Source organism: Arvicola amphibius, chromosome 1, assembly GCF_903992535.2.
Source record: "Arvicola amphibius chromosome 1, mArvAmp1.2, whole genome shotgun sequence".
Taxonomy (NCBI): domain Eukaryota; kingdom Metazoa; phylum Chordata; class Mammalia; order Rodentia; family Cricetidae; genus Arvicola; species Arvicola amphibius.
The window spans coordinates 47,073,942-47,088,029 of NC_052047.1; the positions used below are offsets into that span (position 1 = coordinate 47,073,942).

General features: G+C 40.5%; 1 protein-coding gene across 1 annotated transcript in view; it reads right to left on the reverse strand.

The window, feature by feature from the left end:
- The window catches only part of Tbc1d19 (TBC1 domain family member 19), a 123,335-nt gene extending 111,225 nt beyond the window's left edge, over positions 1–12,110 (reverse strand). Inside the window, exon 1 of the mRNA XM_038348808.1 lies at positions 11,908–12,110. Within this exon, the coding sequence (XP_038204736.1) occupies positions 11,908–12,006 (99 nt within the window). The 5' untranslated portion in view covers positions 12,007–12,110. The remainder of the gene's footprint in view (positions 1–11,907) is intronic.
- Between the last annotated feature and the right edge of the window lie 1,978 nt (positions 12,111–14,088).

Below are 14,088 nucleotides of genomic sequence, written 5' to 3' on the forward strand. Positions count from 1 at the left end.
ATCACATTCCCAAACAAAAGTATTACAGGAAATTGACAGATAAGTGGTTATAAATTGTTAGGATAAATCCAAAATTCCCTTATCGCTAACATAGAAATCAGACTAAGGATTCTGACTCAGGGGCTCAAGTGTATGTGCATGGTATTCCTTCTGCTTGGTGTGCTGCACCCTGGCAGCAGGCTGCCATAGCACCCTGGTGAGATGTGCGCTTGTGCTTTCCCTGACCAATCCTGCCTTACACAATAGCCGTAGCCACAACCTCACTTTTGTGATGCATCCGACACAAACACATGAAAATGCAGGCATTAACAGAAGCAATGCAGACTATGCACTAAACATTTTTGGTGTTCAATGTGCTTGAGGAATTATTTAATATAGCTGTTAAATTGTCTGTTTTAGGCTTGGATATAATAGAGCACAGTTTAAAAAGCACTTAGGAAGCATAAGAATGGGTTTGGCACCAGAGAGCTGAAATTATCTCCCAGACTTACTTATTAGTTTGATTAAACCATTTAACATCTCTGCATTTGTGTCTTTATTTAACAGAGCGGGGAAAAGCAAAACTAAGTTGTTACGACATTTGAGAAAAAAGTTATCAAAGTAATTTTTAAGCGATGTAGTTCAACATAAAGTAATGCTATGTTACAAAATAAGGTGTGCCCAGGTGGTCATAAACTGGATATCTCTAACAAATTTTCATGGAAGAAGATATGAGTCTTGGAGAAAGATGTTTTTTTAAAGATCTACAACCAGAACTTTAGTTTTCTTGAAACCCAATGCCTCTAGCTCACAAAAAGAACTAAAATATATTCCTCTAGCAAAGCAGTGGACGGGAAACTCGGAGCTTGACCCTGGGTACACACTTCATCCTTTCAGGCTGATGGTGACATCACCCTTCTGCTGGTCTGAAAGCACGCGATCTTCCTCTTTCCAGTGCACAGATGTGCAAACACACATGGACACATGCACAGTTTTCTCCCACTAGAGCAGTCCTAAACTCAAATTCTTGGCTATGAACAATCTAAAGTTTCTGGTCTTGGCAAGTAAAGGAAACTGGAGAAGCAAAGCAGCAGCTGCAGCTGGGAGGGAGGCTGAGGCCACATGCTCCTGGAAGGGAAACCAGCACACACAGCAGGGTGCACCAAAAGGGCTCGATCACCTCCAATTCCCACTATGCTCACATACCAGTGCCAGACTGTGATGTGGGATGTGATATCAATAAACTCTCCAGTCTCTAACATAAAAATGCATTGGTCCACCTTGAACTTCAGTCTGTTCCCTGCATATGATTCTGTAACATCATGTATAGCCAAATACTGGGTAATGAAGTCAAGGGATTGACATGTCATTGAACATCAAAAAGTAATATTCCTTAACGCCACCACTGATATTACTCACAAATAGTTTTTAGATATTGGGAAGTCATTAAACTCACAGTGGCAGGCACACTTTCCCAATACCACATTTTTATTCAGAGCCTGAATTTCATCACCACACATAATGGCTTTCTTTGAAGGGACATATTAGTTAATGTTACTCATTTTTTGATAAAGTATCTTCCAAATATTTTTGAATGGTAACATAAATTCTGTGAATAACAGCACACATGAATACACATGGATTATAATACCTTTGACAGTTTCTCAACTGTTCCACTTTTGAAAAATCAATTTCATTTGTTTGTAACTCCTGAGTGCTTTTTAAATTATTTCTTTCTTTGCAGATTATAATTACATCATTACCCCTTTCCCTTTCCTTGCTCCAATCCTTCCCATATACCTCTCCTTGCTGTTTTTCAAATTCATGATTAATTTTTATTAATTTTTTATTAATAGCTGCTACATAAATATATATTCACATTATATATATATGTATATATATACATATATATATACATATATTCCTAAATATAACCTGCTCAGTCTGTATAATGTTACTTGTAAGCATGTTTCCAGGGCTGACAACTTGGTACTGGATAATCATTTGGTGTGCTCTTCCCTGAGGAAAACTATTTCACCTGCTCTCAGCATTCTTTAGTTGCCTCTAGTTTTTTATGTAGGGCTGAGGCCTCCAGGGCTCAGTTTGTGCACTGCTTGTGGAATCACAGACGATCCCATTGGATGTAAGAAGTAAAACCAAGTAGAGGAAGAGCCTCACCCATCTCTCCTGATTAAAGAGGCATGAGTGTGCTCTGGAAACAATCCCGTGCCTTCCCCTCCTGAGAACACCTCAAGCCCTCATGCTCTGTGTCGTCACCACCACCACCACCAGCACCAATAACAATAACAACAATAATAGTAATAGTAGTAATAACTGATACTCGTTCAGGAACTTCCAACTCTCCAAAATGCCAGTCTCACCCAACCTAGACACCTTTACCTACCTAGAAAGCTCCTGCACTTGGAAACTGGGTTTCATCTCCCCACCCTGAGTGCTACACAACCTTCCACTAGGTGCATTTATGTTCCATTCATCTATATTTCTCTTGCAATAATTAACTGAGTCCTTTCTACATGGCAGTTGCTGGGCTTAAAAATAAAAAGAAGATATCCTCCCTTACTTTTGAAGATATCACAGCATAATTAAAGACATAAAAATAAAAGTGAAAGATACAATTTAAAAAGATATTACATTTCCCACAGTAACTCCCAGACATCCTTGTCATTAGTGTAATTGTTCTGGACTTCATCTAGTTCCTCTCAAGAGCCCCTTACTAACACTAATGAGACGCTCAATGAAAACATGGTGAATTGGATTTCTCCGTTTCTTCCTAATACTTCTGTGCCCATCTACAACTGCGGCACAGATGCACTGCTGTAATCCTACAAGTTGCAATGATCACCCTGTAGCCAGGAGTAAGTGTTAATTTCGGGTTGGATGGTCTGGCACCCTGAACACTGCATGTGCCTTACACTCTACATGTGCCATATAATTCCAGCCTGACTCTGGTTCCCCTCACCTGAAGATGGATCCTTCCCTGGCCACCTTCGGCTGACATGCCCAAGCTGGCCCATTTTTCTGCCTACACGCTTTTCTCTACCTTTATTCTTCCCATTGCCTCCCTTTCCTAAGATCACCCTCAGTTCACTTTCTGTGACAGTTTTATCCCCTCGCCTTTCCAGCTTGTTCTTACTAACCCAGGAATCCTACAGGACAGTTTCTTCTTTTTTTAGATTATTTTTTATTGATTTTATTGAGCTATACATTTTTCTCTACTCCCCTCCTTTTTACTCCCCTTCCCTTCTACCCTCTCGCAAGGTCCCCATGCTCCCAATTTACTCAGGAGATCTTGTCTTTTTCTACTTCCCATGTAGATTAGATCCATGTATGTCTCTCTTAGAGTCCTCAATTGTTGTCTAAGTTCTCTGGGATTGTGATCTGTGGACTGGTTTTCTTTGCTTTATGTTTTAAAACCACTTACGAGTAAGCACATATGATAATTGTCTACATTTTCTAAGCAATTCAGTGATGACATACAACATAAGACATACTTTAACAAGCCAAATTCACATTGTAATACATATCTTGTATCTTAAATATAAATTCCATACAGGCAAGAGCTCTTGAAATTCTATATACCCACTTTATAGAACTAAACATACAACAAAGGACAACATAAAATGGATAAAGATGACATCACTTCTTGATTCAGGACAAATAAGGGACCCTGAGTTTCTAATTTGTATATCAACTGTAACAGTCCAATATACATCTTCCCCAAATATATGCCAAACATTACCTTAAAATAGACCAAGAAAGATATATTATATTACTGCTATTCCAGAGGACCCAAGTCCAGTTCCTAGCGCCAGCATCAGGTTGGTTACCAGCACCTGTAACTGGAGCTCCAGAGAGAGCTAGACGCCTCTAAACTACACGGGCAGCTGCACTCATAGACACACACACAAATCTAAAAAATATTTAAAAGTATTTTTAAAAGATAGAATTATTTTGCTTCAATCATGGCCCAGACTCATTTACTGGTATTAAGATGTTTGGGGGTTCTAGTCAGGACAATACCTATTACATAGTCCTCTCTCCAATGCCTATCTTGTTTCAGGCCCCTTCCTGTTATAATTCTATTATTTATAATTAAAAATTGAACAACAAGACATGTTAAATGATTACTGGAATAAAAAAACAACATTCCAGGGCTTTACACAACATTAATTTTAATCACAATAAAATAAAGCAACAATACTAATGCTGTGCTGGACATCATTTGAGATGAGACAGTTACCCCAATGTCTAGAGAATGGAGGGGAAATCTCCAGGCTAAGATTTAGATTAACTTCAAGTATATTCATAAAACAAAAAATGTAGCCAGTTTACTAGTTAAGAGGATATATTAAAACATGATTGCTGGCTAATTATATATGCAAAAGACATAAGATTTCAAGATGAAAAATCTAAAAATCTATTAAAATTATAAAAATCTATTAAAATTTAGCTTTTAAACATCTGTGCAATTTATTTTTCTATGTAAGGTACTCTACCAATTTCCATGAACACCTAAACAGAAAACTTGAGGTAATCCAGAAGATGTACAGCAGGAAAGCATACTAACTAAATGTAAAAGACACATCGGATTCAGTCAGCTGTTCAAAAGCACTCTAGCAAGGCTATCTGAAGGAATAAACACGGGTGCAAGGCAAAGTACTATACTGAACTTTGAGACAACGAAGGGCGCTGGATGAAAAAACACTGTCTCATTGTGCACCTTTAAAAAACCCAGGATTGCCATTTTTATTACGTTGATCCTACCTATTCAAGAGCATGGGTGATCTTTCCATTTTCTGATATCTTCATTAATTTCTTTCTTCAAAGACTTAAAGGTCTTGCCGAACAGGTCTTCCTTGGTTAGTGTTACCCCAAGATATTTTATGTTATTTGTGGCTGTTGTGAAGGATGATGCTTCTCTGATTTCTTTCTCAGCTTCTTTATCATTTGTGTTTAGGAGGGTTACTGATTTTTTTTTTAGTTGATCTTGTATCCTGCCACATTACTGAAGGTGTTTATCAGCTGTAAGAGTTTCCTAGTAGAGTTTTGGGGTCACTAATGAATACTATCATATCATCTGCAGATAGCAATAGCAAAAGTTTGACTTCTTCTTTTCCAATTTGAATCCCCTGGATCTCCTTTTGTTGTCTTATTGCTCTGGCCAGAACTTCCAGAACTATGTTGAATAGATAAGGAGAGGTGGACAGCATTGTCTTGTTCCTAATTTTAGAGGAATCACTTTGAGTTTTTTGATTAAGGGAGCTATTATGGGGCTAACAAGAAACCTAGCACTAGAGAAATTCCCAGGAATCTACAAAGATGACCCCAGCTAAGACCCTAAGTAATAGAGGAGAGGGGGCCCAAACTAGCCCTCCCCTGTAGTCAGACTGATGAATATCTTAAATGTCACCAAAGAACCTTCATCCTGCAACTGATGGAAAACAGGCAGAGACCCACAGCAGAGTGATGGAGGACTCTCATTGGTTAATAAAGAAACTGCCTTGGCTTTTTGATAGGGCAGGATTTAGATAGGTGGAGTAGACAGAACAGAATGCTGGGAAGAAGGGAAGTTAGTCAGATGCCATGCCTCTCCTCTCTGAGACAGTCGCCATGAAGCCAGCCACCAGGTCAGACATGCTGAATCTTTCCCAGTAAGCCACCACCTCGTGGTGCTAACCAGATTACTAAATATGGGTTAGTCAAGATGTGATAGTTAGCCAGTAAGAGGCTAGAGCTAATGGGCCAAGCAGTGTTTAAAAGGATACAATATCCGTGTAATTATTTCCGGGGTTAAGCTAGCCGTGCAGGAGCTGGGCGGATGAAAAGCAGACCTGCTCGCCTCATTACTACAGTGGAGCACTGGGCTGAGCTTCCAAAGTCCAGCTGAAGAGTGGGAAGAGTGAGAATATGAGCAAAGAAGTCAAGACCATGATGGGTTCACTCACTGAAACAGTTTACCTGAGCTAGTGGGAGGTCACCAACTCCAGCCAGATGGGGAAGGAACCAGTATAGGTACAAACTAGTCCCTCTGAATGTGGGTGACAGTTGTATGGCTGGGGCAGACTGCAGAGCCACTGGCAGTCACACCAGGATTTATTCCTACTGCATGTACTGGCTTTTTGGAAACCCATTCTCTTTAGATAGATTCCTTGCTTAGCCTAGATATAGTAGGGAGGGCCTTGGACCTTCCCCAAATCAATGTACCTTACCCACTCTGAGGAATGGATTGGGGTGGAATTGGGGGGAAAGGTGGAGGGAATAGGAGGAGGGGAGGGAGTAGGAACTGGGATTGATATGTAAAATGAAAAAAGATAGTATATTTTCTTTAAAAAAACAGGTTTCCTTTTATAAACCACTTATAAGTGTGAGATACGTTATCTTGTTCAGGCCTCCCTCAGCAAACTGGATGAAAATGTGCAAAGTGGATGGAGAACTACTAGCTGGCTAATAGGTGTGTCTAGAACCAAGAGTGGAGATATTCTCTCTCTCTCTCTCTCTCTCTCTCTCTCTCTCTCTCTCTCTCTCTCTCTCCGCTCTCTCTCTCTCTCTCTCTCTCCCTCTCTCTCTCTTTGTGTGTGTGTGTGTGTGTGTGTGTGTGTGTGAGAGAGAGAGAGAGAGAGAGAGAGAGAGAGAGAGAGAGAGCGGAGAGAGAGAGAAAGAGAGAGAGAGAGAGAAGCACTGCTGAGTAAACAGGAATCAGAGCAACAAGAAAACGCTGAGAGAGTAAGCAGCTCCACAACATCGCACTTCCTCTGGGATGGTCAGCCTATTGGGAAGGCCATGAGCTTGAGAATCACGAGCAGCTCAGCACAAGGCCATGCAGGGGTGCAGAAGACACACAAAGAAATAAGTAGGACTTTGCGAGTACTAAGTGCTAGGCCAGTTTTATCCTCAAGAACTGGACTCTGTAGTATGGATGGCTAAAAACCTAAACACAAAAAAGCACCGAGAAGGTATTTTGGCAGTCTAACAAGAAAAAAAGTTAAAATTTTAGACCCACAGAATACATCAGATCTTTTGTTGAAAACCTAGGAGAACTAGGAAAGAACCAAGGGAAGGTTGATCTTTAATAAACTCAGCCTTGATTCAACACATTCTCAAATGGCATTAAAACGGGTAACTAGTCCCAGGACTGACTCATGGGGGAAGGTGACAAAGATGCTGTCATTTGGAGGCTGTGTTTTTAATTTGTACAGAATGCAGAGCTTTCAATAAAGGCATGCTGCTGTCTGACTGACATCACACAAACAAAGGCAAGAGGAATAAAAAGGCTACACAAAGCTTCGCGAGTAATCTAAATAACAGCTTTAATGGAAAGGGCGTTACAGTTACGAAGGACCCAGTGCCTAGCATCACACATACATAGGATAATTTGATTATAAAAATCCAGGAAGACAGACTCAGAACTTGCTTCTATAAACAACAGTCACCTGAAAGAGCAGGTGACAAGACTTGGCAGTTAAGAGCTCTCGCTGATCTTCCCAAAAGTTTGGTTCCCAAAACCCAGACCCAGTGACTCACAATACCTAATGTAACTTCATCTTCAGGGGACCTCATGTCTTATTCTGACCTCTACCTGCACACACACACACATATGGCAAACACACACACACATGCACACATACATATACCCACACCCACCCACACACACACATTAAAAATAAATCTTTAAAGGAGAACCACCTGGAAATTTTAGAACTGAAAAATATAACATATGCACAAGAACTCATCAAGTGGATTTATCAGAGATAAGAAACAGCACAAAACAGGATGAATGAATTAGAAAGTCCAAAGAAATCATAAAGTTGAGGGGGAGTTACAAAAAAGTATTAGAGACACACTGAGCCATGAGGGAGGCCTACTGTAGAACCAAGGAACTGGGTAGAACAGGTGTTTGAAAAGATGCCATCCAGATGATTTTCCAAACTGGTATTGGGCTTAAACAACCTCCAGACCCTGTCTACTTAGGGTTACTACTGCTGTGATGCAACACCAGACCCAAAATCAACTTGAGGAGGAAAGAGTTTAGTTGGCTTACATTTCCACATTGCTGTTCAGTGAAGGAACTCAGGAATGGAACTCAAACAGGATGGATCCTGGAGGCAGAGAACTAATGCAGAGGCCATGGAGGAGTGCTGCTTACTGGCTGGCTCTCCATGGCTTGCTCAACCTACTTTCTCACAAAACCCAGGACCACCAGTACAGATGTAACACTAGTCACAATGGCCGAGGCCCTCCCCCATCAATCACTAATTCCTAAGAAATGCTCCACAGTAAGATCTAATGGAGGCATTTTCTTAACCAACGCTCCCTCCTCTCAGATGACTATAGCTTGTGTCAAACTAACATAAGACTACCCAGCACAGATCCAAACAGAATAAATGATCATCAATAATAATATAAAAACAATAATACTTTAACAATGTACATCTTAACAAGTGTGCTGAAATCCCCCAGACAGAAAGAAAATGGTAAAAGTCACCAGGTAGAGGCAGGCAACATATATTTGATTTAGTGATAACAGAATTCTCAACAGAAGCCAAAAAAGAAAAAGACAATGGGTAACACCTCAAAGACACTGCAAGAAAATCATCTGCATCTTAGAAAGCCACATGCACAAGAAGTATCATTTAAACTGAAGATAAATAAAAAACACTACCAGATGGATAAAAACCAAGAAATTAGAGACTCAGAGTATAACTCATGGCGAAATGCAAGCAAGACTCTGGATCAATCCCAGACCCTAGCAGTCCAGCCCCCAAGCAAAAGCTAGCAATTTGCTCTAGAAAATCTGTCACACACACAAAATAATGTTATGACCTTAGGAACCCAAAGACTAACACAATGAGTTATCACACCACATACCAGATAATGGATGACAGACAACAAGGACTGGAGAAAATGTGAGACAGTGGGGATTTTCATCCACCGGGAAGACCAGTTGTCATTTTCTTGCAAATTAACCATAATCTTATTGCACAACCCATCAATCACTGTTCTTGGTATTGTAAAATTTGAAAATTGATGTCTATACCTGAAGTATAATCATGAGCTATTTATAGAAGCTTCATACATAGCAGCTAAAACAAGAGACACTAGGAAGTGATGCATTATTGGGAAGTAGGAGATGCCAGTGAAGAGACCACACTGTTTGGTGTGATGGTATGATGCTCTCAAAGGAGAAGTTCAGAGACAGAAAACGGTAGTGCTAGATGGAGTCTGGGCACTCAGGACAGGGAGGAATGCACAGTACGGTAAAGCACATGGAATTTTACATGTTACATATTTCTGAAAGCTCTGGAGCTGTACGGCAAGAAGAATGGGTCCCGGTGTGAACTATAGAATCTAGTAACAGTGAATCCGTCTTAGTTATCCGTGAGAGATGTGCCACTCACCAGTGAGACATAATACAATAAAGGGAGCCGCTGGAAGGCAAGAGCAGTGATGGGGAACACTCTGCTTTCCACCCAATTTACATAAACCAGAAGTTACTCTAAAACAAAGTGTGCTGATTAAAAAGATTAACTTCCCAAACAGAAAACCCTAAACACAGGCTATATATTGCAGAACTCTCCCCCACGATTAAAAAAATAAAATTTCTTAACACTTGCAGAATGTAGCAAGGGAAAAAGGTGGTAACACTCCCTTACTAATTCTATGAGGCCAGAACACCTTTATAAAAGACATGACAAGCATATAAGAAAAAAATGGTCCAGCAATTTTTCCCACGACATAGCTGTACTCCTCAACACTCATATCAGTAAGATTGTGCCAGCTCCTGTGCCAGCTCCGTCATAGAAAGCCACTGCGACACAGCATCACTCATAGACAACAACGAGAAAAATATATATTGTTTATGAAGTCATAAGTTTTGCCTTTAAAATTTAGTTGTGACAAAGAGAGACATATCAATAAATAAATGTAACAAAATGTAGTATACAATAAATTTATGTATCAAGTATTAGACTATAAAGAATTTTGCATGGTATAAGAAATAGCAAGAGATTTGTGCAAAATTTTACCAAATTTTACAGACCAAACAGGACTTCATTTGACTGAAAATAATAGAGGCAGAAATGGAAAGTAGTTTCCAGACTGAACAAGGGTAGAGGTGGAAAACCTAGCACTATGGGTGTTCTACCGTAGCAAAAACCCTAACCAGGATTTAAAAATTTTATTAGAATTTCTTGATAGTAACAGTTAGATTACAACCACAGTTTGACCCCAACACAGGAATAGCGAGTGATTTCATTATCCAGTTCTCAGCAATAACAGCTCATTTGAAATAAAATCATAACTTTTGAATCCACTCTGATTGCCCCCCCCAAGAAAGTCTGAAACTCTTAAGAAAACAAAATGAACCAGATTCTAAGCAAGGTCATCCAAGGACAAACTGGTCTCCAAACTATTTGGCCTTTGGCAGAGCAGGGAGAAAAGGGAGGCTGACACATGGGGCAAGAGAAACCAACTACTAAATATACAGACTGATTTCTCCCCACTTTTGTTATATTGATTTTTAATTGTTACATTTTTCTATTTTAATTAAAAAATTTCAGACCATATGTTTTGATCATGTTTCCCACCCCCTTGCCCCTCAGACCCTACCTAACTACCCACCCAATATTATGTTCTTACTCTCTCTCTCAAAAACAAAAAGACCACAAAAATAAAAATAAAGTAGCAAAAAATCAATAAGACAAAAAATGCCAAAGTGAAACAGAGAGTCTACCAAAAAAAATCCATTGAGTTCATTTTGTACTTGTTAACTACTGCTGGGCATGGGGACTGCCCTGGAGCTTGGGTGATATACCTAGTGACAACCTACTGTAAAAACTGATTTTCTCCTTGCCAGTGGACATCAGTCCCAGATAGCGCCTTGGTTAGAGGTGGGAAAATGTATCCACTTTCCCCTCTCAGTAATGGGACTCCATCTGACTTGACCGTGTACAAGTATTGTATATGCTACCGGTCTCTGCGAGTTCATATGTGCATCAGTCCTGTTGTGTCTGAAAGACACCTTTTCCTTAGAATCAGCCATCTCTTACGGATCTTACAATCTTTCTTTTCCACAAAATTTAAATAAGTAACATAATATAAATGTTCTCCATCCTGGAGTTAAACTAGAAATCAACGAACAAAAGGTATTAGAAAAGTCTCCGAAATTTTAAAAACTAAACAGTGCATTTTCTAGATAACGCATGGATCAAAGATAGTCACACAAGATATATATTGACATTACCCATAACCTCTAAACAACCTAAATATCCACCAAGTAAGTACTATATAGAGAAATTAGTGTCGGAGCTTCCAAATATTATTCAGCAATTAAAAGGAACAGAACTACTGAAATATCAACAGTATGGATGAACCCCTATAGCCTAACGCTGACAGAAGCACCCACAAAAGTTTACACACTGTATGATTCCATTTAGGTGACATTCTCATATAGTAAAGATCTCCGGGCCATTCAATGTACTCTCGGTGTCTAGTCTGTTTGAATGTGTTGAATAAATGCTAGGTGGGCGCATCGGAAATCACTGCAGCGAGAGTGAAGTGCAACAAAGTGACATTTTAAAAATTGCGCATTGGGCCCCAATCCACCCACGAGACAGTAAAAGAGAAGGAAGGCATGCCACTCAGTGAGTACAACAGCTTGAGAGAATAGGTCCCTTAAATGACTACATTCCCTGGCCTGAAGAAAGGCGTGATATGCCCCACCCATCTTTAATAAAATCCGATCGCACCACGCAGGAGTATGAGCAAACCAAGGTGAGGAGCTCAAGGAGGGGTTTAAGACATCAAAAGGGGTGGGAAGAGCAGTCAGCTCTGGCTTGGGTGAAGGCAGTGTGGCAGACAGGACGTCCTGCGGCCCGCCGGTTTCCATAGCTTCCCGTCAGCCCCGCTTACCCAGGCCTGCCGTTCCAGCTGAGCGTACAAATTGGAGCCCTTGAGTTTCTGGACTATCTGGGCAATGACGAGAGACAGGTCCGACTCCTCCTGCAACATTTCCCCAGCCCTAGCCCGCCCAGCCGCGGGAACAGTAGCTGGCAGGGAAAGAATGCGCGGCAGGGTCCCACTCCCGGCCGCTGACACTTCTCCCGGACCTTTTTTACACTGGGACTCCTCCAGCTGGCGTTGCCAGGCAACTGCTGGGCCTTGTGTCCGTCCCTTTCTGGTCCCCCTCCGCATCTGAAAGGCCTAGCACTTGCGTTCCGGGACCGGAAAGAGTCCAGGGCCAGGAGGCGGATTTCATTTCATTGTTCCTGCTCAGTCTGATCAAAAACCCAGAACAAAAGCTTGTTCGTCGGCAGCCACAAAGTTTCGGGTGCACACAAAAATACCCGGGAACGCGCTGTGTGTGTGTGTGTGTGTGTGTGTGTGTGAGATTGTGTGTTGAAATTTCGTTAGACTCTATATTATATAAGAATCTTCACCAGTCTTCAGAATATGCCTGTGAATGCAATATGCCTGTGAATGCTGATCACACCCAAGAATTGTGGGCTCTGACACTAACTGTAGCTCTTCAGCGAGGTACTTCAATTTCAGTTTACACCAGTTGACAGGATGTTTTGATGGATGGGTGAGGTAAGAAACTGCGTGAAATTGCACTTTTGTTTCCTTTTCTACTGTTTCTTATTCTCTAGAGTCATATCCTAAGATTAGTCTCATTATAGATAGAAATTAACCAACAAATATAACTAGTGCTTTTTTAACATTCTTAAATCAAAGATGACTAAGATACTGAACTGGTGTTCAAGAAATTTACCATCTAGATATCTCCTCTTCCATGTGTTCATTCAGTCTTTTAGTCACGGTTCAACTTTCCGTTTATCAAACGAGGAACTGTTTAAGCACAAATATTTAATAAAATGCAGTTCTTATCCTCAAGGAAATATATGAAAGACATTTATAATTAGAAGTAACTGATTTAACTAATCAGATGTCAACCCAAAGGCCATTGATAACTCAACAGAAGTCCTAAGGTATAATTACACATTAGAATAATATTACTAGAGTAATTAAAGATTATTTTCAGTTGTGTGTGTGTGTGCGCGTGTATTTTAAGCAAGGCAGAAGTAGTATTTCAGGGAAAACAGCCTGATACTGCTGAAAAGGATGCTCTGGTCTAATTACATCAAACTTTAATGTCCTTAATAATCATGAGAGATTTTGCTAAATCAAATGTGGTTTCTGATTCAATGAGCCCCTAGTGGGATCTGGTCATTTTAATTGCTGACAAGGCCCTGGAGATTGTAACATTTGTGATCCAAAAGCTAAACTCTAAATAGGAAAGACTTTGCACAATGCCATCTGTTTACATCTACCACATCCTGGCATTTGTCACACCATCACAGATACTGCAAAGATAGGCCCAGATTCTCAAAAATCCACCTGTTCTACATGGTTTAGGAAAGCAACTCTGAAAGAGCCAGGCAGGAAAAGGATATAGTACTTTCTTTGTTTCCTCTCTCTCTCTCTCTCTCTCTCTCTCTCTCTCTCTCTCTCTCTCTCTCTCTCTCTCTCTCTCTCTCTCTCTTTCTCTCTCTTTCCTTCCTTCCTTCCTTCTTTCTTTCTTGTTTGCTTTTGGGCTTTAGTTTTTGGTTTATTGGAGACAGGGTCTCCCTGTGTAGCTTTGGTGACTGTCCTGGAACTTGCTCTGTAGACCAGACTGACCTCTAACTCACAAAGATCCACCTGCCTCTGCCTTCTGAGTGCTGGGATTAAAGGCATGCATCACCCCTGCCAGCTCTTTGTTTCTTTACAAAACATTTTCCCACAACTCAGAGTGTCTCAGACCTGTGGATGACTAGATCTTAATTCTTTGTAGCCCCTCCAAGGTGATACCCTACCTGTTCTTGAACTCTCAAAGCATCCTGACTTTGAATAACAATAAAAAATCCATAATAAATTCTGCTTTGATGTTAAGAATAAGGGAATGATAATGAAAGAGATAACTGTGCTTGCCTGGGTTTGGAAGGGTCTTGGAGCAAAAAAGCAAGACTTGCATTCAGAAAACATTCTCGCTCTCTTCCTAGCATGTGCCCTAAAAAAGACATGACTTCCTTTCCCATCAGAATGTCAGGTTTC